Below are 27,589 nucleotides of genomic sequence, written 5' to 3'. Positions count from 1 at the left end.
AGTTTCCAAAATAGGAAGTGTCTGACAAGGAATATCAGAGTGGGTGTGCATGGATCAACTGTGAAGCAAAAGTGGTCATATAGAAAATAATTAGCATAATTGAGATAAGTGGTAGTTGAGACAGTTGATAATTGAGATTCTGTCAAAAATGAAATGGAGCTTGTCAATTTGTATGTGGAAATTACATGTTGGTTTTTTTTTTTTTTTTTTAGGAGCATTAGCAACTAAGGCCATATTGCTCCAGGGATATGCGGTGGTCATTCCCTGACCTTTCCGCATCCTCCGTATTTGGTGGTCATGGGCTCGAATCCCGGTCTAATCAAGAAGTGTGTGCTACGCACTGCTGCTCCTGCCCACCTGGCTATGGAGGCGCCTGGAAATTACATGTATTTTTGTGAAATGAATTAGGTTTTAGGAGAGTATAGATTTTCTCACAGATAAATTTGTTCAATAATGCTTTGGTGAAGATGAAATAAAAGTTGGGGAGGGAGATGTATGTGAAATTTTTGGATATGGCACAACACAGCAAGAATATACCCAGCTTCTTAATGTGGCCTTGACAGTAAGCCCCCCACCCCACTCATTATACACTTGTCTTTACTTGGTCTTTCTAGTGGCCAGCCTGAAAAATCTGTTTTAAAGCTATTGAATTTTAAAGAAAATTGGATCTTACTATGATATCATAGTAAGATCCTTTACCTCAAATGACACGACATAAAAATACATGGTAGAAGATATGTGGAGTTACTAGATTTTTGCTCTGGGGACAAAACATGGTTTTTCACACCACTTCAAGCGTACAATAATCACAGTGGTAATACTGCTCTGGATGATGAGAATCAACTAACTTCTAGGATCTCCTGGAAACACCGAGGTTCACTTATTATTCTGTATGGTATAGGGTGCTCATCTTGAGTTACTGCATTGTTTTTGACTTTCCTTGACTTTTAACCTATTAATAACCCAAGATATACCTTAGATTACTAATAGTCCCACCATCATGGAGATGTAAAAGGGGATGTTGCAGATGTTAATGAGGTAATCATTAGACCCAGAATAATCTCTCTGAACTAGTAAAGTGCTGCTAATATCCCTCCAGTCCACAAAGGAAGTACAAATGATGTGACGGACAACTATAGACCACTGCATTTGACTTCAGTGTTGGGAAAAATCATGTCTGTAGTTGAGGTTACATTAGAGGGACCATCTTAGAAGATCATCAGGGAATTAGGAATGGTATCCTTAATGGATTGCAGCATGGGTTTGCAAAGGGAAAGTCTTTCCCAACTAATCTAGTTAATTATTATGATGCAGTCATAAAAAAGTTGGCCACAAGAAACAACTTTGACTATATGGGCATACTCTGGTTAGGCTATCCTTTTTTGTGCTGTTTCATTATAGTGCTCTTGCAACTTGGGAAATTCAATTTTTATTAGAAATTAAAACAAATGACAAAAAATTTATACACTGTGTAATATAATGACCATGGTAGTATGTATATTTTTATTCACTAGTTAAGTTTTCTTTATTCATAAAAAAGTCAACTATATACATACAAAAAGGAGTTAACAATATTAACAATTTGGTCAATTTCTGATTTTAAAATTTCCAGTTGTTAAGTGGATCCAACCAATTGCCCTTAGCTGCAATATAGCAGTACCGAAACGTTCGAATCCATTCATATAACCAATCATTGTGCTTCTCACATACATACATACATACATACATACATATGTACACTCTCACAGCCGGTTGATGCTTTCCTCATTCTGCTCTACCATTATCATGTGTGTACACAGAGGCGTAGCTAGGTTTCGGCACCCTTGGCAAATTTGTGGCCACACACCTTTTTTTCAATAATTGGTAAAATCATAATAAATAATATTAAATAAATCTGAATTTTTCTATTTAGTGAATTTTTTGAATTCCCCTTGGTAATTGCATTTAAAATAGTTTCTGTAGAACGAAGAAAATTTTTCATATAATGAATGGATTATGATGGTGGCATGTCTAAAATTAGTTGGGCTTTTCTTGTTTTATTTAAATCATAATATTCACAATTACTTGTTTATATAGCAAGTACAAAAACACTATACACACATTAATTTTAACTTCTAACTTATTCAGCATCATAGAATGCACACAATGTGAATTGCTAACTGCTATGCATTTGAGCATGTGCTGATGAAGGGGCGCCTGATTGGTCCCTTCAAAGTTACGTTCTGGATGGCAAATAGATCTATGCTACTATGCAGTATGTACTGAGATTTAAGGATGCATGCAGGCTTGCGCCGCTGACCGGGCTAGCCGGGTGGGTAAAGTGCCTGCCTGGCAACCCAAAGGTCGCGGGTTTGAATCCCACCTCAGGCCTGGATCAAAGTACTGCAAAAACCTTGGGAGATGCAGTGTGGCCACAGAAGCCGATGAACAAACAACTACCAAAAAAAAAAAAAAAAAAGGCTTGTGCCCTCTGAAAACATGTCATTTGGTGATAATTAATTTTCAGCCCCCCCCACTCTCATCCTGATGGAACATCATTTAGGGGTGCCATTTCGTCAACTAGCCTCGGGTGGCAAATTAGCTTGGCACAGAACTTCTTCTTCAGGAATCATATCTAATTTTAAGGCTTACCACCTTTGCTGCATGTTCAGGTGGCTCACAGAGGAAACAGATGGTAGATGGTGAAGATAAACAGTCCATCAAGCAATTTTAGAAAAAATACAATGTTATGAATGCTATAGACAATATCACAGCAGCCTGGCACGAAGTGATTCTAAACTGCATAAATGGAATGTGGAAGAAGCTACGGCCAGACGTGTACAACAACTTTATAGGATGTGACAAGGAACCAGTCATGAAAAACATTATTGAACTAGCCAGTGAAACAGGAATGAAGGCTGTTGAGGAATTACTGGAGTTACGCAGTAAGAGTCTTACTAACGATGAACCTCATGGATCAGTAAAGCAGTGTATACAGAGTGAAACTGAAGATCCTAATGCAGAGGAGGAAAAACTACTGAGAAACCTCATCACACAATTCCTCAGTATTAGCATTGCCACAATCTCCCAAATCATGGATCAGTTCACTGAGAATGACCCTGCCCAGGACTGAAACAGCAAGGCAAAGAGAGGTGTTCTTGATATGATTTCTTGCTATCGAGACTACTTTGTGAAAGGAAACTTAAGAAGAGATGTCTACTTCAAGAAAAATTAATTCTTCAGATGATTCAAGGTACGTTATAGTATTAGTCTGTGTTTATCATACCTATGAATTACTGTATATTATATTTCTCAGATTGAATATTAGAATTCCACATATTTAAAGGTGTTTGTCAAAATAAATTCCATATAATATGCTTGCAGCTTTGGTGAGTTTAGCCTGTAAGGTTTATGTCTTTAATAAAAAGAAAAATTATTACTAAATGTTATTTTCCTAACATATTTTTATGTGATTTTAGATTGATTCTATTTATCCAGCAATGCGTCTTCTATTACCTCAATGTGAGAAAGAAAGATCTGCATATGGAGTCAAAGAGGTAAGCATACTACATATTTTAATTACAGGGTGTGGCTATTAAATAAAGAGACTGCACGTGCAGCCACTACACATTAAGTGCACCTGTGAAACAAAGGCATAGCAGTTGACCTTGAACCTTAGCCTAGTTGTTTGGCGAGTTCATTTTTGATCACACTTTGCAGTGAGACAGGTTTCATTACCTTATGTTTTTGCAGTTGGCTGGAAAAATGACACACAAAGTAATCAAACAATGAATCAACTTCAAATTTTTAACAAAATTAAAGGAAACCCCAACCGAAAGTTATGAGTTGTTATGTCAAGTTTATGGGAAGATACTGTGTCAAGGGCTCCTGTGTTTGAGTAGCATAAAAGATTTTTAGAAGGAAGAGAGAATGTGGAAGACGATGAACGACTAGGGCACCCGGTATCCATGAAAACTGATGAAAATTTGGAGTGAGTAACAATGATTAGAAGTGATCATTGTTTAAGGATTAGAATGAATGGTTGTATCAGAACTCGATATGGACAAATAAAGAGTTATACAAGTTTCAACTGAAAATTTTGGCATGAAAAAAGTGTGTATGCCAAGATTTTGCTAATAATTTTTGAATGAAGATCAAGGAACAAGAAAACTCCAAGTTTGCGAAGGTGCTTTGAAAAAAATTGAAGATTCAGACTTTCTGAGAACTATAATTACTTGCATTGAAAGTTGGCTGTTCCAGTATGACCCAGAAACTAAAAGACAATCAACATAATTGAAGACAAAACAATTCCCCAGATCAAAAGAAGAAAGAATGTCAAAATCAAAGATGAAAACCATGCTTCTTGTTTTCTTTGATATTAAAGGAATTATTATGGCTGAATACGTCCCAAAAATCAGGCTGTCAGTCAAACATATTACATTGAAGTTCAGACAATGCTGCATGAAAAAATTCAAAGGAAGGTACCCAAATTGTGGAAGGATGGTTAGATGTTCGATCAAGACAATGCTCCATTACACAATGCGCTTGCTGTTCACCAGTTTCCGGCCAAAAAACAAATCCTTGTGTGTGAACATGCACCCTACTTGCCAGACATCGTACCTTGTGATTTTTCCTCTTCCCTAAATTGAAAAGTGTACAGAAAGGGAACCCATTTTCAGTCCATTAAAGATATTCAGAAAAAAATTGAACAAAGTGTTAAAAGAGCTTACAGAAGATGAATTTCAGAAATGTTTCTATGCTTGGAAGAAACAAAACATATGGAACAGTGTTTTCAAGCCCAAGGCTTGAAATTTTGAAGGGGATAACTTGTAAGATGCAAATATTTCATTATATTTATTTTATTTCAATACTCGTTATCTAATGGCCACACCTTATACGTGAAGGGGATTGTTAGTTATCTTATTCATGATTTGAAAATAAATATTTATTTACAGTAATAGATTTAAAAACAGCAAAGATTTCTATATTTTTGTAAACACTAAAAGGAAGGTGATGAATCAGATTGGTCCACTTGATATTGATGGTTTGATTGTTGATGATCCTGCTCAGGTTTCTGACAAACTGAATGAGTATTTTGCATCTACATTCACACATGAGGAATTCTTTAGGGAAGAGCATGCTAGAAATTTATCAAACTCTAATACACAGCTAATTGATTTTAATAACTGAGAGGAAAGTGGAAGAGAAATTGTTGAAGTTAAACATAAGAAAGGCACCTGGGGTGGATGGGATCTATCCAGTTATATTAAGGGAGGTAGTGAAGGAAGTAAGGAAACCCTTAGCCATAATTACGAGAGCAGTCTTGGATTCAGTGGCAGTCCCTGTGGACTGGAGATGTACAAATGTATCCCCAATTCACAAAGAAAGGGATCAAAGTAAGACCTGAGTAATTATAAACCTGTAAGCTTCACTTTTGTTCCCGGAAAAATAATGGAGTTACTGGTAAAAGAAGTAATGCAGGATCATCTAGATAAGGCTGCAATTATACTTCAGATAAGGCATGGGTTTGTTAAGGTGAAATCATGTTTGACCAGTTTGATTAGATACTATGATGTGGTTATAAGGAACTGGATGCAAAAATAACTTTTGATATCATATACTTGGATTCCAGGAAAGCTTTTGATATTGTTGCTCATAAAAGACTGCTATACAAATTGGAGCAGTGTGAAATTAAGGGCAAGTTGCTGCTATTGATAAAGGCATTGTTGATGGGAGAAGACAGAGAGTAGCAATCAATGGACACTGGTCTTCACGGAATAATGTTATTAGTGGACACACCCAGGGTGTTGGACCCATTGTTTCTATATTTATCATTGATATTGATGAAGGCATATCAGGCTTATTGTCCTAGTTTATTGATGATATGGTGGTTGGCAGTGTGGTTAATGACAGTAATGATATGCTACTGCAACAGGATTTAAAAAAGTTGGGCATTTAGGCTGAGAAATAGCAATTGAAGTTTAACATTGACAAATGCAAAGTACTGTGTATGGGTAGCAGTAACCTCAGAGTAACATACCATTTTTCACTACACTCAGGGTAGTGAAAAATGAAAAAGTCCAGGCAGTAATTGTGCAGTTGGATGTGAAGTTCTCTGAGCAATACAGACATACTTCCAGGATAGCTCATGGAGTTATGTAAGTGTTATACGGTAATTTTGCTAGCTGCTGGAATGAGTATAGAGAAGGGTAACAAGACTGGTGAGGGGAACAAAGGAGTGCTCTTACCAAGAAATTGCAACATCTGGAGACTAGGCACCATGCAAGTGATCTGATTGAGGTGCTTATGGCTTTGAATGGATTGAGCAAGCTCAGTACTGAGCTTGCTCAATCCATTTTTTCCCAGAGGAGTTCGGATTTTTCTTCTTACTCAGATTACACACAAGGTAGCACAAAGGCAAATTGAGGAAGGACTATTGCAGAATAGATGTGCAGAAGTTTGTCCTTAGTTAGGGGTGGTTGATTGTTGGTTGCTTCTATTGTTGCGGAAGTTGATAGCTTAAATAAATTCAAGGAAGAATAAGCCAAACTATTGGAGGGAATGATTAGGTGCAATGGGAAGTGTTTCTTTTTTTTTTTTTTTGCCTGTTGCTGTATAATCTTGCTTTCTTACATCATTTGCCACTCTTAATGCTAATGCTAAAATATAATTTACATGCAATGAGGATACATATTTACTTAAACAAAAACAAGTAAGTTATCTTGAATCTTCTTGAATTAATATTTACAGGATCATAAAGAAAATGTCTTCAAACTTGTGAATGCCTATATTTTTTTGATTTGTCAGGCTGCCCTTGTGAGTTAATAGGGCATATGATGCAAGAAAGCAATCTTATATAGCATCAGCTAAAAAAAAACAAAAAAAACAAAACACCCTTCCCATTTCACCCATCCTTTCACTCCAACTGTTATCACCCTCAGTTTCTGGCCCTTAAACAAAATGCTGAAAAGCAACATTTGAAGTTGTCATCAAATAACTGTGAAGAATACAATTGATCCTTCACAGAATGGGAAATGAAGGCGGCATTAACACTATCCCAGGCGAGTGCTGTCTCACCACATGACATCCATTATGAAGCGATTACACGTCTTTCATTTGAATCCATGGATTAACTGCTCTGTTTTTTTTTTTTTTTTTTATGAAACCCCTAAAACACGAGAGGTATTAGAACCTATAGTACTTAGTAACGTGCTTAAGTTGGAGGTTGAAAAGACTAAAGAAGATATTTGTTGACATTAGACTTTGAACTTCTGTAGACTGTAATTTTCAGGAAATACGTATGAAGGAAGGTTGTTCCAGAAAATGGCAGTTGAATGAATAAATGAGGAAGATGAAAAGTTGGTTCTGTGAGTTTGAAGTTGGACAGTAAACGGATGTTGGCTGGTGGCGGCATGTGTTTGGACTGTTTTGAAAGAGAGAGTGGGAATTATAGAAGCCAATTCAGAAGAACAGTGCCCGCGGAAGTATCTGTAGAAAAAGGCATGCAGCAGAGACTCTGTTAGAGATGAGTCATTAACTAACCTAACTGCCCTCTTCTGAATGGAATCAAGAAGCCTGAGAGAGGTTTTGGGACCACCGCACCAGATGTGGGAATAATATTCCATGGTAGGGTGGATTTGTGATTTGCACAGAGTGAACAGCTGTTTGGAAGAAAAGTAACGCCGAAAGCAAAAGAGAAAACCAGGTTTTTTAGATGCAGAGGAACCAATATTTGTAATGTTCTTGTGCCAAGAGAGATTAGAAGTCAGGGTAATCCCCAAAAGAGATATATCATCTTGCCTAGAAATCGGAGTGTCACCAAAGATAAGCATAGGAGCAGAAGATTCCTTTTTTTGCGAGATATAAAACAGGACTAAGTTTTAGAAAGATTGAAATCAACTAAGTTGTCTTTGCCCCACTGGAGAATTACCTGGAGGTTGGCATTTAAGGAATTGGTAGCGGATATTCGAGAAGTTGAAGCTGATTTAGCAGGGCAAGGTTTCTCAAAATGGAAAGTGGTATGCAATGTGCTATCATTGGCAAAACGATGGATAGGATTTCCAGTCCATGGAATAAGGTCATTAATATACAAGAGAAAAAGAGTGGGTGAAAGAACTGAGCCTTTGGGAGACACCAGCATTAGTGGAGAAGTTAGAAGACAGAGAGACATCTACCATCACCCTCAGTGAGCGATCAGAGAGAAAACTGGATAACCAATTACAAAAAGCAGTTGGTAAACCATAAAATGGAAGCTTGTTTAGAAGACCTTTATGCCAAACACGATCAAAAGCCTTTGAGATGTCAAGATCAACTGCTTGTGTTTCACCGAACTTTTCCATTGAAGTTGTCCATAAATGGGTAACATAAGCCAGAATAGCACCAGTGGATCGACACTGACGGTATCCATAATGGCGATCGTTGATCAGATAGAAGGTTTCTAGGTAGTTTAAGAGCCGGCAGTTAATTGATTTCTCCATTACTTTAGAAAGAGTAGAGGTAATTGCAATGGGACGATAATTGGATAGGAGGGATTTGTCACCCTTTTTAGGAACTGGCTGGATATGAGCAAATTTCCAAGCAGAAGGAAAAACACCTTTGGAATAAGAAAGTGAGAAAAGGCGGCAAAGAACAGGAGTAAGTTCAAGAGCACAAGTGGAGAAATACCATCAGGACCTGGAACTTTCTTAGCATCAAGATTTGTCAAAAACCTTCTGACATCCTTTTGATGTAAGACCACAGGAGATATGCACAGGAGGCATTGAATGGAGCGTGTTAGAGTTGGGAATGGTGGGAGGTGTTTTACCAAGATCATTAATACATGAGTTAGAATCAAAATGGGATGCTAGCAGGTCAACTTTATTCTTGGCTGAAGTGACAACAGAACCATGTGGTTTTAAAAGAGGTGAGAGTAGAGATGGACAAAAGTTGCGGCCAGTAGCTTTGGCAAGAAACCAGAATTCTCAGCTACCATTAATGCAAAAAGCATGTTTTCTACTCTTAGCCTGTTCAAAATCTAGTTCCATTCCTACAAGAATAATTTCACTGACTCGATCTGAGCAAATGTTGACATCAATAGTTTTGAAATAGTAATCCAACCAAGGAAAATAAGAAAAGAAATCTCGCTGGTCATCCCATTTTGCATTCTTGTAATGCCAAACAATACGAGGTTGTGAATAGCCATGAGATAAAGGCTTCATTGGAGAAGAGACAATCACCAGGTTGTGATCTCAGGTGCCTAAAGGACCACTCACTTCGACCGTATACTTAGAAGGGTTGTTTGAGAGAAAAAGATGAAGCATGTTGGCTCTATGGTTAGGATTGTCCAGCATTCTGGTAGGTAAATGAACAATCTGTGCAAGGTCATTACTAATTGCAAAAGCCTCAGCATCTCGATCAGCTGGGTCGGTGTGACTAGAAAATGTAAGCCAGCTGGAGTTGTGAACATTAAAATCACCAAGGAAAATTACCTCACTATTAGGAAATTTGGACTGGAGAAAGTCAAGTTGCGAAGAGGGGAATTCAAAGTGCTCCACGTGATTAGTGGAGTTGGGAGAACGGTAGAGACGACAGAATGAGATAGAGAGATTTTAAGCCAGAGAAGATCAAAAGAGGAGATTCCAAATTACTAAGTCTCTTACAGGAAATATCACAACGTACGTATGTACAAGTACCACCTTTGAGGTGAAAGGAGTCATAAAGCTAATAATTTGGGCAAGTGAGATGAGCAGTAGTTGAATCAACTGATAACTGAGATTCTGTCAGAAAAAGTACATGGGGTTTGGCAGTCTGCAATTGGAAATGGACATCATTGAGGTTAGAATTGAGGCCACGTATATTTGTAAAATGAACTAGGAAGTGTTTGGAAGGTTTAGATGTTTTCGCAGATAAGCTTCTCTATTAGTTTGACAATTCTTTGTGTATTCAATAGTAAGAAAAAGTGGGGGAGGACATGCTGTCTGAAGTAATGAAATTTTTGGATATAGCGTACACAGGGTAAGAATATACCCAGATCCTTGCCATAACGTGGGCTTGACAATGCCCCCCCCCCATGCATACACACTACTCAAACTCCCTTCTGTCACTAGAGCTAGCGGTGTTCGTAGGCCGGCCACTAACTAGTGGCCGGCCTGCGAACACCGTTTTAGAGCTGTGCTCTCGAAATGTGAGGAAGATTGGATCTCGCCATGATGTCCATCCCTCAAAAGTCATCAGTCATACTACATGATGGAAGAGATGGGGAAGGGTTGACCGGAACTTAGCTCTGTAGACTAAACATGGATTCCACCACTTCAAGTCTCCAGTAACAACAGAGTTTGTACAACAGAGTCTATCTTTAAGTTGAATTTCCAGACTCCTGGCAGAAGGCAATCATGCTTGCCTTTCCGAAGCCAGGAATGGATCCAAAAATTCTGAATAATTACCATCCGATTGCTCTGACAAGCTGCATGTGCAAGATCCTGGAAAGGATGGGGAATGCCCATCTTATGTGTTATTTAGAAGCAAATGTCCTTTTTTCCAGAGTGCAATGTCATTTCCGAAGGAATATGTCATCACTCGACCATCTTATAAGACTGGAAACATCTATCTGTGATGCTTTTCTCAAATGTGAATATCTGGTGTCAATTTTCTTTGATATGGAAAAGGCATATGGCACGCCTTGGAGATTTGGAATTTTAAAGGATATCCATGATCCCCAGATCACAGCACTGGTAGGGACATCTACCCAGTGCTGTACCGAGGGTGATGCAAAAGAGGCTCTTACCTCAGGTTTAAAGCTCAAAGGTGTGCCAAAAGAAAGATTAAATAAATTTTTTAAATGAATGATGCATAAATAAATCTATAAATAAATTTATAATAGTATTGCTTATGAGAATAAAAATCACTTTTAACAGATTTTATTTATTTATTTTTTGTCATCCTTTTATTTTTATTCAAATATGTACCAGAAATGTATTTTAAATAAGTCATTTTTTTTAATTAAAATTTTTTTTAAAAATAAATTTGGGGAGGGTGCAATTTTTCATTCTTGCCTTAGGTATTAAAATGGCTCAGCACGGTCCTGCCTCTATCCCTTTTTATTAAAAAAAAAAAAATTAAAGAACCATTCATTCCAAGTTCGTGTTGGTTCTATTCTCTCTTGATCTTTTTGGGAAACGGCACCTCCGTAGCCAGGTGGGAAGGAGCAGCAGTGCGCAGCACACGCTTCTTGATTAGACCGGGGTTCGAGCCCGTCACCACCAAATACGGAGGATGTGGAAAGGTCAAGGAATGACCACCGCATATCCCGGAGCAATATGGCCTTAGTTGCTAATGCTCCTAAAAACCAACCAACCAAACAAACAAACAAACAATCTTTTTGGCAAGAGGAGGGAGTCCCCCAAGGGTCAGTCCTGAGTGTTACACTTTTTGCTATCAAAGTTAATTCTATTACTGAACAACTTCCTCCAGCTGTAAACAGTGCCCTCTTCGTTGTTGACTTTACCATCTTCTGTCAGTTATGCAACATGAGGGTTATCAAAAGACAATTGTGGCATGCTGTTGATTGTGTTAAATTTTGGGCAGTGGCTAACGGTTTCATGTTCTCGCTTCAGAAGACCATCTGTGTACACTTTTGTCGCAAACGGAACCTTCATCCTGGACCAGAACTCAAGCTTGGACAAAACATCACCTGAGACGAAATTCTTGGGACTCGTATTCGATAGGAAGTTCACTTTTTTACCACATATCCGTCAACTGCAGACAAAATTATCGTGCACTTGTCTGATTTAAATTATACTATGGGTCCCAAGTATACACATCAGCTAGAAACAGTGTACTACAGTGGCTAGACCCAGTTCACCACCATCATTTAAGGTGGGGTAATTAGCATTAGCATTAGTAGAGGCATTTGATGCAAGAAAGCAAGCTTATGCAGCATCAGCCAAAAAAAAAAAAAAAAACCCACTTCCACTTCACCCCTCTGTTCGTTCAAAATACCTGTCCAGCTGAGCCTTAAACTTATTTAGGCTATCAACCTCCACCACAAGGGATGGAAGTCTGTTCCACCAACCAACCACTCGCTGGCTAAAGGCAAATTTCCGCACGTCTATCCTACATCTGTCTTTCCTCAATTTGAATTTATGCCCTCTCAGGTGATTTTTCTGAGCTAGAGGAAGAATCCCATCAGCATTGAGCATGCTTAAACCATTCAAGGCTTTATACACCTCTATCAGATCACCTCGCTGGTGCCTAGTCTCCAGACACTGTAATTTGCAAAACTTAAGCCTTTCTTCGTAAGAGCACCCCTTTGTTCCATTCACTAATCTTGTTGCCCTTCTCTGTACTCGTTCCAGCAGCTCTACATCCTTCTTGAAATGAGGCCTCCAGACCTGTATATAGTACTCTAGGTGTGGCCTGCCCATCGTCTTATACAATGGAATAATCACCTCCTTATCCCTGCTGGAAAAATTCCTGTATATCATTGACAATACTCCATGAGCTACTCTTGCAGCCCGTCTGCACTGCTCAGAGAACTTCATATCTGCCTGCACAACCACCCCCAAGTCCCTTTCATTCTCTACCACTGTCAGTGTTGTACCACAGAGTTGATACGTTGCTCTGGGGTTGCTGTTTCCCATGTGTAGTACTTTACATTTGTCAATGTTAAACTTCATTTGCCACCTCTCAGCCCATCTGCTCAACCTTTCCAGATCCTGTTGCAGCAGCATAGTGTCAGTAGTGTCCTTGACAACCCTGCCAACCTTTGTATCGTCTGCAAACTTGGACATTAAGCCCGATATACCATCATCAATATCATTTATAAATACAGAAAACAGTAATGGACCCAACACTGAGCCCTGAGGGACTCCACTAATAACATCAGTCCACGATGAGCAGTGTCCATTGATTACCACTCTCTGTCTTCTCCCCCTCAATCACCCCTTTATCCATAGCAGCAATTTGCCTCCAATGTCACACTGCTCCAATTTGTGTAGCAGTCTTCCATGTGCAACAGTATCAAAAGCCTTTCTAAGATCCAAGTATATAATATCAAAGTTATTCCCTGCATCCAGTTCTTTTGTGACTGCATCATAGTATCCAATCAAGTTGGTCAGGCAAGACTTCCCCTTAACAAAACCATGCTGTGTCTGAGCTATAACTGAAGTCTTGTCTAAATGATCCTGCAGTGCTTCTTTAACCAGTGCCTCCATTAATTTTCCTGGAACAGAAGTTAAGCTCACAGGTCTATAATTACGTGTGTCAGCCTTTGATCCTCCTTTGTGAATTGGCAAGGGGTCAATGGGGTCACTGGAAATGTGCAAATGGGGTCACATTTGCACATTTCCAGTCTATGGGTACCTCCCCTGAGTCCAAGGAAGCTCTCATAATTATGGCTAAGGGTTTGCTTACTTCCTTTGCTGCCTCCTTTAATATAACTGGATAGATCCCATCCACCCCGGGTGCCTTTCTTGTGTTTATCTTCAACTGTTTCTCCTCCACTTTACTCCCAGTTATTTCAAGATTCTGTAGCTTACTGTTAGAGTTGAATACACCTCTGGCATTCCCCTCGCTGAATAACTCCTCATGTGTGAATGTCGATGCAAAATATTCATTTAGTTTGTTAGCTACCTGAGCAGGATCATCAACACTTGACCCATCAATATCAAGTGGACCAATCTGATTCATCCCCTTCCTTCTAGAGTTTACATAAGTAAAGAACTCTTTCCTGTTTTTCTTTGCATCCCTTGCCAAGGATTTCTCGTAATCTGCCTTCGCCTGCCTAACCTCTTTTGTAACTTGGTTGCATATCAACTTGTATCTATCATAGGCTTCTGTGTCATGTGTTAATTTGTATGTATCCCATGCATTTTTCTTCTCTGCCATATGCCTCATTAGTTCATCTGACATCCATTTTGGCCTAAACCTTGAACAATATTTCTTATTTGGTATGTAAAGCCTAGTAGCTTCCAAGATAAGTTCTTTGAATGCTTCCCATTTTGAATTTGCTGTTGGTAACATCATCAGTTGGTCCCACTGTATAGAATTTAAATACTGTCTCAGTCCATCGTAGTCGCCTTTACGGAAGCAATAACCCTTCCCTTTACCCCTAATGGTAGTTACCTCTTTGAGTAAATCCCACTTCAGCACACTGTGATCACTGCCACCTAGTGGTTCGTTTATCTGCAGATTCTTAATGCATGAAGAATCACTGCTGATAATCAAATCAAGAGTATTACTCCCTCTAGTTGCCTCCCGAACATGCTGATGTAGAAAACAATCATCCAATAAATCCACAAAAGCCCTGCTAGTGTGTGAGTAACCAGCCCCCAAATTCCAGTCAATATCTGGGAAATTAAAATCTCCCATTATAAGACTCTCTGATTTACTGGCCCACTCTATTTCCCTGTACAGTTCCTTATTATACTCATCAGAGTCATTAGGCCTATAGCACACTCCTACTATCTCAATTTTGATCTCCCAATGTTTATGTCACACCAAACTGACTCCACACTGCACTGTCCACGATGTCGACTGGCTTCACTTCCTTGGTTTTTATGTGTTTCTTAACTAATAGCATAACTCCTCCCCCCTTCCTATCCTGTCTATCCTTTCTGTAGACGTTGTACTCCCCAAATTGCAGTTCTGCATCCCTTATATCTGTGTGACACCACGTCTCTGATATCCCAACAATATCTGCCTTCGATGTTTTGAGCAATACCTCAAATTCATCAAATTTATTTACTAAACTCCTAGCATTGGTGTACACGCAAGTATACCTGCACCTGTTTCTATTCTTAGCTACCCTAACACAACCCATGTGTTTACTTGTACCGCAATGGCTCCCAGCAGTCTCTGAAATACCATGCATCTTGTTTTTCAGGCTTCTGCTCATTCTAATAGAAGCAGTGCAAGAATCTCTTTCACCTCTGCCAGTGGCTACTGTCAATCTATTGGTCTTTGTCTCCCCCCAAGCTAGCAGTTTTCCGACCCACCTAACACTGCCTCGATAGCATCAGCAAATATTCTTGCACCCTTTCTATTTAAGTGTATCCCATCCCTGTAGAAGCAATCTCTCCTGTTAACAAGTACAGTCCAGGCTGAAAAAAATTCTACCCCTTGAGCCTTGCACAATCTTTCCAGGGCCGAATTGATCGACAAGGCTCTCATCATATACTCCCTCGTATCGTGTCTGGGCAGAATTGCAGACACTTTCAAATTCAACCCTAATTCTCGCCTTTTGTTCAACAGTGACCTGTACTTGTTAAGTAATTCTGCCGGTCTCCTACTCTTAATATTATTAGTGCCAACGTGTACAACTATATCACCTTTTGTGCCCTTAAAAGATGATATTCGCTCTACAACGTCATTAACCTTTGCCCCTGGCAGACATACCCTGGTCCTGTTCCACCTATCTTTTTTACAAAGCATGTTCCCCGTTTCCCTGACAATAGAGTCACCAACAACTACTAGTTCCTTCGGGACCAGCGCATTCTGCCTTAGGGGTTGTCTCTGTGTCACGCGATGCCCAAGTGCAAGCTCTGGCGTTGATGTGGGCAGCTGAGAGCTTGATGGGCCCCTCAATTTAGTTTCTTCGAGGGCGTCCACCCTGTCCTTCAAGCTCTCATATAGGCCGACAAGAACGCCGAGTTGTTGCCTGATATCGATACACTCCTTGCATCGCGCACACACAAAGACATCCCCCTTGGCAGTATCATGTCCCGTACCCGATTGCTCTGCAAACATCAAGCAAACAGTGAATTTTATAAGGCTGTGAGTCAGAGGACAACTGCTCCCCTCAGTTCTGCTCTGAGCCACAGCACTTCCATTAGCTTGAGCCTTTTGCTTTGCTGCTCTGGTCTGAGTCATGATTCTATTAATTTATTAATTAATTATGTTATGTTATTAATTATATTACGTTTGTAATGTAAGTCGTTATATGTATTTATTTAAACGTACAATTTAACTGCTAACGAAGTTCAACTAATGCTATCTAGTACGGTATATAACCTACGGTATATCTAGTACGGTATCACAATGGCGGGAAAGTTACTAACGGTAGCGGTAGTTACGAATGGTAGTTACGAACACGTGGAAACCCTTACCGATACTTTTACAAGGCCTAGTAAAGAATAAATACACCAAATTAATCAAAAAATCACAAAATAATGTTATACTACTAAATTTAAATCAAAAGTTTTAGAAAAACAATAATTTCAAATCAATAAATAAGAAAAATCCACTTAGCGGCTTTGAACACGACCGTCACTAGTAGCCTCGTCCCAATATGAACTTCTCCTGCCCGGCGTTTATACATCAAAGCAGGTGAACTGCCACTGTCCCTGTGACGAAAGCAGTTGTCACTAAAATATACTTTTAAATTGAAATCCCTGCCAGACAACCCTATGTGGGCACCTGTTTTCGAACCATAAGGGAAAACTCTTTATAACAACTTTCAGACTGCCAACCGTCCCTTTGGTATCCATGTCCAAGAGCTGCTCAGAGAGCTCAGCATTATGGTAGACAATGTTGCCCAGTCACCAAGGCAACTACTTCCACCCTGACATGCTCGCCTACCATCATGCGACTTTTTCTTCAAAAATTGGGGTGAGGCCACCATCCCACATCTGTATACTAACAACTCTGTGCTGCCCACCGTGCCCAGTACCCTGACTTCTTGACTGTCTTTACTGATGGCTCGATGTCAGAGTCATCTGTCGGATCTACTGCCATCTTCTCAGATCACACTATATCTGGGAAGATTTCCCATGAATGTAGTATATATATAAAGCTGAGTTGTATGCTATACGTTTAGCCTTGGAACACATTAAAACTCACAAGTACCAAAGGTGTATGGTGTATACTGACTCTCTAAGTAAACTGCAGGCTTTATCAGGTACAAGGTATAACCCTCGTCCATTCCTGATCTGGATCCAGCAGACGTTACATTCTTTCTGAGCATTCTTTCAACCTTTGTTTCTGCTGGATCCCAAGCCACATTAGGATCAGTGGTAATGAATTGGCAGATGCTGCGGCCAGATCACCAGAACCCCACGGCACTCTTTGCCTGTTAGTCCCCTATATAGACTACAGGCAACTAATAAATGATAAATTATTCTCCCAATGGCAACAATCTTGGCATGAGCAGGTCACAAACAAGCTATATCAGATAAAGCTTGTTATTGAACACTGGCAATCTAGTTTGCGCAGGGACTGTAGAGAGGAAGTTGTTCTAGCTCGCCTCTGCATAGAACATAGTCATCTTATGCATGCATTCTTGCCGAGGGCAGATGACTCTCTTATGTTTGTGGATTGTGACGCCTTTTTAACTATTCTTCATATTTTATCCGAATGTCCACAATATAGACAGGAACGTTTTATGTATTTTAATGTTTTTACTCATCCGACTGAATACACTCAGTCGGATTTTATCTGACAATGACAATATGTCAGCTGTTTTTATGCTTTAAAATCAATAAACCATTTCACCTCTATATAAATATATTTTTATATTAGTACATATATATTTTTTTATACATGTTGTGACTTAATAATAATAATAGCAATTAGAGCTTAATTGACGGTACTCACCTCAATTGATCTGCTTAGTTACACTGCCGACCGGGCTAGCCCAGTGGGTAAAATACCTGCCCGGCAACCCAAAGGTCGCGGGTTCGATTCCCGCCTCGGGCTTGGATCAAAGTACTGCAAAAACCTTGGGAGGTGCAATATGGCCACAGAAGCCGATGCGCCAACAACTACCAAAAAAAAAAAAAAAAAAAAAGCTTAGTTACATGGTATTGAAGTGGAAGTGAAATTTAAAATAAGTTTAAATAAATAAAGACGGAATTGTTAACAATTCAGTCTTTATTTATTTAAACTTATTTTAATAAGTTTAATAATAATAAGTTTAATTTTAATAAGTTAAACTTATTTTAATAAGTTTAATAATAATAAGTTTAATTTTAATAAGTTAAACTTATTTTAATAAGTTTAAATAAATAAAGACTGAATTGTTAACAATTCCGTCTTTATTTATTTAAACTTATTTTAAATTTCACTTCCACTTCAATACCATGTAACTAAGCAGATCAATTGAGATGAGTACCGTCAATTAAGCTCTTATTGCTATTATTATTATTATTAAGCCAATTACATAACGGTACATTAAGAAGCTCTATAAATCGGCTAAGTGACATAGTGACCTAAGTAATAAGTCCACTGAAATTTTTTCTCTTATCTTGTATGGGATGTGGTTTTGGTGCATTATAGCCCTAGTTGCTGATGCACCATTAAAATCCAAACAAACAACCCTTTGTGATATAATAATACAATGTGTCAGCTATTTTAATTGTGTTTTATGAGAATTATATTTTAATTCTCACAGAAGATCAAACTTGCCATTGCAACAAGATTCCCTTGTATTGCACTACTTTCTAACTGATGGCCTGTCCAAAAGTTTAATTGGCTATTTAAAAGGAGAGACTCCCATAACACTGACTGGGCCCTCACTGGACATCAGGTAGTCTCTAATGACAATACACAGACAAAACAGTTGTAAAGTAGTTAGTTGATATAGGTTCCATGTAGTATACAAAAATCTGTAGAAAATAGTGAGTACCAGGCAACTTGTAACAAAGGCAAAAAAATTAAGCGAAAGCTTTTCAGTTATCCATGCCCTTTAAATCCTGATGGCTGATGAAAAATTGATGAAAGTACAAGATAATCATATATATATATATATATATATATACAAGTAAATAAATTCAGCTGTTTATACTTAATATTCATTGAAATGTGATTGTTTTAAATGCCTCTCTCAATCTGGAAAAATTTAAATTTTGGCACCTCTCAATTTCAAAGGTGCTTGATTTTAAAGAGTTTATTGCATATTTCTAAACACATTCCACCTAGGAATCTAGACAATGGTGGTAGTGATATTTTGCATTTGGCTTATGATACAGCATTCCAAAGCAGATCCAGAAACATTGCTAATTTATTTTAGCAGGTTCATAATGCATGGGTATACAATTGTAATAATCATAATATATTTTCTTTGTTGCTGTAACCAAAACTTAATGGTCTTCAACAAATTTTAAATTAAAAAAATTTCACTTGATGTGTAAGAGTGTTATATACTTAATTTTAGTAGTCTTAACCAGTTGGTATCATTTTAAGAATTTCTGATAATTCATTTTTATATTTATCGAGATATCAAATATATTTAATGGAAATTATAATTTTAATTTCAGAATACATTAGCCAAATTATATATAGATATTTTGTGCCTTAGTAAAGAAAGCCAAGATGCTCAAAAGCTGATTAACTATCGAGCTCCCCAGCATGCAAAATCTGTAAGTATTGCATGAAAACTTGTTGTTTTCTTTCTTGTTTGTTTTTTTTACCTCATATTTGGCTGTTTTTCAAAAAAAGAATGTCAAATCCCAATCATAACCATATTATACCGACGACTTAAATATAATCCCATATCCTGAGCTTAGAGATATTTTATCACTTGGTTTCAAATTTCGACCCAACTTACCAATAGCATTCAAAAAACAGTGATACCAAGATTTATTAAGGTACCGCATAAATTCCTCATACAAACACAACATATGTGGCTGTTCACAATATTAAACTTAACCAGTAACGGCGCCTCCGTAGCCAGGTGGGAAGGAGCAGCAGTGCGTAGCATACGCTTCTTGATTAGACCGGGGTTCAAGCCCATCACCACCAAATACAGAGGATGCGGAAAGGTCAGGGAATGACCACCGCATATCCCGGAGCAACATGGCCTTAGTTGCTAATGCTCCTAAAAAAAAACCAAAATAACAACAAATAACCAGTAACAAATATGACCATTTGCAAATCAGACATGACAAACATAACACTAAATTAATAATAAGCAACTCAAAGAAATACGTAAGAATTTGTGGTTGAAGGTAAAGAAAGCCTGCACCAGAAGCACGCAAAAGTTCGATGAAATTTACCAGTAAAAGTATTTTACTGGTAAATTTTTACCGCTGTAACGGCATTTGTATTGTTGCTCGCTCAGTAAACATACAGTGGGTGTTATTGGTCAGGAGTAGAAATTGAATCCCATGGGAGCTTGAAACCCTTCCGAAATGGAGGGGGTAACCTGACCTTTTTTTTTTTTTAGAATCACTGGTGAGCTAGTGGATAAATTGTTTATTAAGAAAAAAAAAGGCAAAGGAAGCCCACACGAGAAGCACGGCAAACTTCCAAAAGGTTTACCGGTGAAACTACGTTACGAACTTTTTTACAACGCCAGAACTTCCAATATGACTCTGTTTATGATTCAGTTAGTTAATTCAATATGGTTTAGTTAGCCCAAAAGAAAAAAGGTCAGGTTACCCCTCCTCCACTTCGGGAGGGTTTCAAGCTCCCTTGGGATTCAACTTCTACTCCAGACCGATAACACCCACCATCTGTTTCTGAGCGAGCAATAATACAAATGCCATTACAGCAAAGTACTTTTACCGGTAAATTTCATCGAACTTTTGCATGTTTCCCGTTCAGGCTTTCTTTACCATGACCGAATTGGTTATTACACCAGTTGACAAAGCGGCAATATTAATTACGCAATTATTTGTAAAGCCTATTATATAGAAATTATTAAGAATGAACTACAATCTAGCAACACATACAAATATATAACATCCTCCCTAATGTAATAAGCAAAAAACTAATAGCATTACATAAAAAATTAAAATGAAACAATAATAACTTAATTTACATTTATCTACTCTATACCTAAATTTCATAAATCTCCTATTGCAGTGGTTCTCAAACTACTGAGGTCTATGGACCCCTTCAAAAATCAAAAAAGGTTTATGGACCATTACACACGTGTGTGTGTGTGTGTGTGTGTGCACGCGCACACACTGAGTGATCACTGAATTACCTAATACTTCCTAGTTTATCCATTTGCCCTCAGTACAGCAGCTATCCAACGTGGCATTGATTTAACAAGATGTTGGAAGCGTTCGGGAGGTATGGCCAAGCAAGTTGTGTGTAATGTGGCTAGCAATGCAAGTATGGAGGTGATTGGTTATCCAGATGCCTGATATGCCTTTCCATAGTGTCCCACAAGTGCTCTATGGGATTAATATTGGGGGAGTTCAGAGGCCAATCGATACACTGGAAGTCAGAACTGTGTTTCTCAAACCATTCCTGCACATCAAGTGCCTGATGGCTCGGTGTATTGTCATCTTGGAAGACACCATCGCCATTCGGGAATAAGTGTAACCTAGCGGGGTGTGCACAGTCAGCAAGCAGTAGACGAGAGCGGAGACCACTGATAGTTGTTCCACATGCACTAGGGGTCCAAGTTCCTGCCAGTGAAACATGCCCCACACCATATAACCGCCTCCACCAGCCTGCACTTTTGATACCATGCAGGATGGATCAAGAGCTTCGTGTTGTTGGTGCCAAATCCGTATACATTGGTATCCAAATCCATTTTACTCCACACCGTGGGTCGGTATCCAAATCCGATCCATGGTGTGGAGTAAATAATGTGACTCATCCAACCAGCACACCTTCTTCCAGTCTTCTAATGTCTAACTTGCATGCTCTTTGCACTAGGCGAGTCTTTTACACAGATGAACCTTGGTAAGGAGAGGATGCCGTATGGGGTCATCTGCTGGTATAGCCTGGCACCTCCGTAGCCAGGTAGGCAGGAGCAGCAGTGCGAAGCACACGCTTCTTGATTAGACCGGGGTTCGAGCCCGTGACCGCCAAATATGGAAGATGCAGAAAGGTCAGAGAATGACCATCACATATCCCCAGAGCAATATGGTTTAGTTAGCTCATACGTGCAAGCATGCGATGCATGGTCATGCCAGACATTCTGGGTTGGCCCATGTTGTATTGGGTAGTCAACTCTTCAACAGTGCTGTGCCTGTTAGCCTGTACGAGTCATCAGACCCGGCGTTCACCTCTAACCTCAACTTTTCGTTGACATTTGTAGTTTTGCCGTCTGGTCGTTGTTTGACCATTTTGACGACAGACATGGTACACTTTAACATTTGCGTCTCTCGAACACCCCACCAGTTCCGCCATTTGGGAAATCGAGGCACCAGCTTATTGAGCTCCCCAATCTGTCCTTTATCAAAGTCCGATAAATCCTTCCTTTTACTCATCATGCTCGGAATTTTACTACCTAGTGAACCATCGACACCTTATTTATGCTACGTAGGTCGATTAACTGCACATTCTCGTACCTCATGCAGTCAACAGGTCGCATTCAGTTTTCATAGGGGTGATCATAATTCAGTGATTGCTCAGTGTGTGTGTGTGTGTGTGCCTTACTAAAAAAATGGGATGAAAAGTTAATTAAGTGATAGTTGAGAGATAAAAGTAATATGACAGTTGTATTCCCTTCAAATTTTCAATGAATTTATATTACTTCTACTTCGTGCGTGTGTGTGTGAACACTGGGTTTTCTGAAAAGAAAATTCAAAGTTTTATGTGTGAAACAATTCAACTTTATTCTTATTTTTATATAGATATATAATAATAATGTTATCTATCAATTTCGATATATATAGAACGAATAATTTGAAATATTTCTACAATTAAAAGTAACAAAAAAAAAAAAGTAAAGTAAATTACATATATAAAAAATACAGTTAGTACTGCAACTAAATATTTTCATATTTATATGTATTTTTTGTATAAATTTAATTAATGTGAATGATGATGCTGTTTTAAAGAAACCAGTTCTAAAATATTTGACTCAGTGGTACTAACTTGCACTCTCAAATCAGGTTCTACGTTTAACTTATTCCTGTATTTTGATTTTGTGTATAAAAGAGCAATGTCTTTTCACATAAATATGTTGTGGGAAAGAGGATTAAATGTTTTAGTGCCTTATTTGCTAATTTTGTGTGTTCAGCTCTTACTTTTAACCATAAATAGCTAAAATGTTATTTTTATAAACTAATTTTAGAGCTGTATTGCAAGAAATTTATACTAAGCTACTTTCTTCGTTAGCTGTAAGATCTTTAACCTCTTTGACATTTACATCGAATGGGTCTTGAATCCAAAGTTTATCACAATTAGTGATAAACTTTGGATAGGTAAAGGAAAATATATATTTTTTAAGGTAACAGAAAATATTTTCTAATATTATTATTTAATGCCTGTAAATGCCTAATAATATCTTTACCAGTTTCATTAGGGAGATTATTTTTAGTTATCTCTAAAAAGTCCTTTAAAGTCGGAAAACGTGAAATCGTATTTTCTGTAAATCTGTTCCCATAAATCCATTTTTTTTATAAATGCTTTGATATTATCTTTCACATTAAATATGGTCATACTTGTTCTTTGTAATTTTAAATTAAGTTCATTTAAATGAGAAAAAATTTCAGCTAAGTAAGCTAGTTTAACTAACCACTCAAAATTAGAAAAACGATCACTGAGGTGAAAGGAAACATTACTTAAAAATAACTGTATTTCGTTGTGTAATTCAAACTCGTGAGTTAGAACCCTTCCACGTGAAAGCCTCCGTACTTTGATAGGCAAAATAAACTGATTATATTTGTTAACCATTTCCTCACGTATATTTTCAAATATTCGAGATTTTAAAGGTTTACCCTTAATGAAATTAACTACCTTAACTTCATTTAATATTATTTTCAAATTTTCAGGCATTTGCTCTGCAGCTAATGACTGTCTATGTATAATACAATGAGACCATGTTATTTCAGGTGCAACCGCTTGTATATGACCCCCCGCAAACCCGAAATATGTCCTGCCATTGTGCGAGCCCTGTCAGTACAAATTCCAGCACAGTTTGACCATTCGATTTGGTGTGTTGTTATAAAATCATTTAATATACCAAATATAGCTGAACCAGTTGTATGTGTTTTTAACTGTTCACAAAATAATAAATCTTCATAAATTTTGTAATTGTAATCATAATGTATAAAGGCTAACAGATTAACGTTTTGAGAAATATCTGTACTTTCGTCTAACTGTAGTGAATAATATTGATGTGGACTCTGGCAACTAGTTTTATATTTTCTACCATTTCAGAAATTCCGCTTACGGTATTGTTTGATAAAGGAATAATATTTAAATTTTGTGCTGTCTTTTCTCCTAATAAAGTCAACGTCATTATTTTTGCTGCAGGTAGGATCAATTGTTCAGTTATAGTGTGAGATTTTCCCTTTCTTGCTATAAGCAGAGATATTTCATATGAAGCTTGAACAGCTTTCTCATTGCTGCTACTAGACACAATATTTTTTAATGATTTTTTTACTAGCATGAAATTCTTGAAGTTTACTTTGAAAGAGGGCGCTTCCATAGCCAGGTGGGCAGGAGCAGCAGTGTGTAGCACACGCTTCTTGATTAGACCGGAGTTCAAGCCCGTGACCACCAAATACGGAGGATGCGGAAAGGTCAGGGAATGACCACCGCATATCCCCGGAGCAATATGGCTTTAGTTGCTAATTCTCCTAAAAAACCAAATAACAACATAACAACAACTTTGAAAGAATTCAATCAGTTTTTTGTCATAAATTTTATGTTTGGTTTTCAAATGTCTTTGTAACTTAGCAGGTTTCATGCCTTTATTGGATAACAATTCATAGAAAATAATGCACAACGGTTGCTAACTTTCTTCGGCTCCTGTATAGGTAAAACCAAGGGACAAATATTCATCACAGTATTTACGGGTTTTTTTATTTGAACCTCTTTGTTCAATAACTTTCGAAGTTGATGCTTGAACATCTTCATTTCCTTCACAGATATGACTTTTATGTTTCAGCCAGCGATCCATTTTTAATAATTCTAACAAGGAAACAAAATTAGTTGAAATTATAATTTAAAATTAATTGTAAGCACAATAAAGGAGCAGGTGGGTATAAATATTGTTACTAAAAAAGTTATAAATTATGACAATATATACCGAGTTGTATTGTTTTAGCAGTAATAAAAATCTCACAGGCATACTATGTTTAAAAATATAATTAATATCTGTAAATTGTTTAAATAAAATGACACTAATATATAATAAACACTGTAATACAGTGATGTATCCAGGTATCATCATAAGGGGTGGGCATGGTGACCAGGTTTTTGAGTGTTTTTTTTTTTTTTTTAAATAGACCTGGGAACACTTCGCTCACTTGCTGCAATAATGGCACAACTAAAAATTCTTAATTTTTGAGTTAATACAACTAATGAAGTTGGGATAGCGGACTCTGCATTTATGCAATAACAGTACAAAGTGAGTTCAGTATTTCCTCACTAATTGACGCAAGTGTCATTATGCCATTTTAGTTTTTACTGCATCGAGAAGCATCAACAGTGGCACTTCTTCAGTGTGCTCCCGACCTTGGGACTGAGTGGAGCACAGTCTGTTTGCAACAGCGATCCTTTTTTGAGTTGTACCAGTATTGCAGTGTAATACAAGCTTCTTGCTTATAATATCAGTTGACATTATTTTAGTTAAGCAGGGCTGGACCAAGTTATTTTTGCTCCTCGAGCGCAAAGGTTTTTCGGTGCTGCCTTTACTAAGGAGATATTATATATATATATATATATTTATTTATTTATATTTTTTTATATAATATAAATAAATATATGCCACTTAATGTTTTTTTTTTGTTTTCTTGTAATAGTTTATCAATGACTGTTCTTTTATGGAAGGATTCAAGCCGTGGTGAATTGATGCTTTAAAAAAAAAAAAAAAAACTAGATGTTGTAAATTGCTACATATGACATGAATTGGATTGGATTTTTCTGCTGCATTAGCAGCAGCGACATATGACATGAAGGTGAAGGTGGAAAAGGTTCCACTGAAACTGGATCTTGCCTATTAAAATATTTAGAAGAGAAAGCAGCTTCTTGCCAATCCGACAATCTTGAAATTGCATTTTATTCAGACAACTGTGGGGGACAACAGAAGAACAAATTTATTATAACAGCCTATTTGTATGTTGTGGTGAACTTTCGAATCAAAACAGTTACATACAAATTTCTTGTTGTAAGTCATATGCAAAATGAGGGTGACTGTGCATACTCATTAGTAGAGAAAAATATTAAAAGATCGCTAAAGTCTGGTCCTATATTCATCCTATTGCAATATGGTACATTCACTCTAGAACTGCCAGAAAGACAGGAAATCTTTTCAAGGTGACAGATGAATCATGACAAATTTACAACCTGAAAGGTTTGACCTGATGCACTTCTATGAAATTTAATGAAAATACTGATGAAGTGAAGTTTAACCTCAATGACATTGCTATTTTTAAAGCAGAAAAGTAGCGTTTAGACTCTTTCTTTTATGAAACATCATACAGACAGGACGATTATAAATCAGTTAATATTAAAGCTTGTAAAATAAGAAAACCTTTGGAGTCATTTGTAGACTTCGAATTGAAAAAAGCCTACAAGAGCTCGATTCCGATTTCGAAAAAGAAGCACAGTGACCTCCAATGTTTGTTGAACAATAACAAATTCCCAAATGCCATGCTGGTGTTTATAATAGTCTAAAAATTGATTTCGGAAGTATTAAAATTTTCTAAGAATGACTAAATTCTTCCCAATTTTTGCTTGTTTGTACACCAATAATTTTGTACTAACTTCTTGTTCTTATTTATGCTTTACCACAATTATGTTCTCAAAGATTAAAATGTAGTTCCTACGTTCATATTCCTGAATTTATGAATATAAATAAAGTTCTTGTTTAATGGTTTTTTTGCTCTTCATCCTAATTACTTTCGATCCTTAGGAGACACAAGCCACTGGGTATGATGAGAAGAATCACATAATTTCTTTAATTCTAAAAAAACTAATTTTAAAAGCCAAATATTTCTCATCGATCATCTCAGAATTAAGATTTTTGAGTTATGCCACTATTGCAGCCAGTGAGCGACTTATATGCACATAAATAATGTCTGATTGATTATCTTTATTTGAATATTAGGAAAGCATGTGAATAAAAAAGAACGTATTAATCACAAAAAATAACAATAATATATTATTTCCAAAACTTTGGCAATACAACACATGGAACAAACAAGGTTGCGAAATATATAAGAAAATTATAAAAGGAAATAATAATAAAAGTACATGTAGGCACTAAAATTATGCATAAAATTGTTTACAAAAATTGCAAACCAGAAAAAAAAAAAAACCCAATATTACACTCAAAGTAAGTGCAGTTCTGAAATAGCTAAAAAATAAACAATGAAATGAATAATATAAGTTCATGTGCATATTAAAATTTACAAAGAAAATTAAAAAATTTTAAAGAAAAGAACAATGTTACTAAATATAATTTACAAAAAAAGAATTATGCTTAATAACTTTACAAAATAATGTTTAACTTTCTGCTCTTTTTCTACAATATTAAAAACGTTGTCAATATCTACAGGTAATGTTTTATGAATATACAAAAGTGCTAGTCTATTCAGTCTGTCTTGTCCAGCAGTACTTCGCAGAGACACATTTTAAAATATTTCAAAGTTGAAAACGTTCTTTCTAAGGTAGATGTTGTTACTGGCAGGGTAGTCAAAATACCTAAGAGTTTATATACATTGGGAAAATATTTTCATTGTACAAGTTTAGGTCGTCTGCAAACTTGGACATTAAGCCTGAT

General features: G+C 37.3%; 1 protein-coding gene across 2 annotated transcripts in view; it reads left to right on the top strand.

Annotated features, from left to right (window-relative positions):
- The window catches only part of DNAlig4 (DNA ligase 4), a 462,385-nt gene that overhangs the window by 33,639 nt on the left and 401,157 nt on the right, over positions 1–27,589 (top strand). Inside the window, exons 3-4 of one of the 2 annotated variants that reach the window (XM_090384659.1) lie at positions 3,459–3,536; positions 19,209–19,310. In XM_090384659.1, coding sequence (XP_090240785.1) covers positions 3,459–3,536; positions 19,209–19,310 — 180 coding nt within the window. The remainder of the gene's footprint in view (positions 1–3,458; positions 3,537–19,208; positions 19,311–27,589) is intronic. The other variant, XM_090384660.1, reaches the window with a different exon arrangement.

Source organism: Mastigoproctus giganteus, chromosome 11 (assembly GCF_048544385.1).
Source record: "Mastigoproctus giganteus isolate SK-2022 chromosome 11, ASM4854438v1, whole genome shotgun sequence".
NCBI classification, from domain to species: domain Eukaryota; kingdom Metazoa; phylum Arthropoda; class Arachnida; order Uropygi; family Thelyphonidae; genus Mastigoproctus; species Mastigoproctus giganteus.
This window is presented reverse-complemented; position numbering and strand designations above follow the sequence as displayed.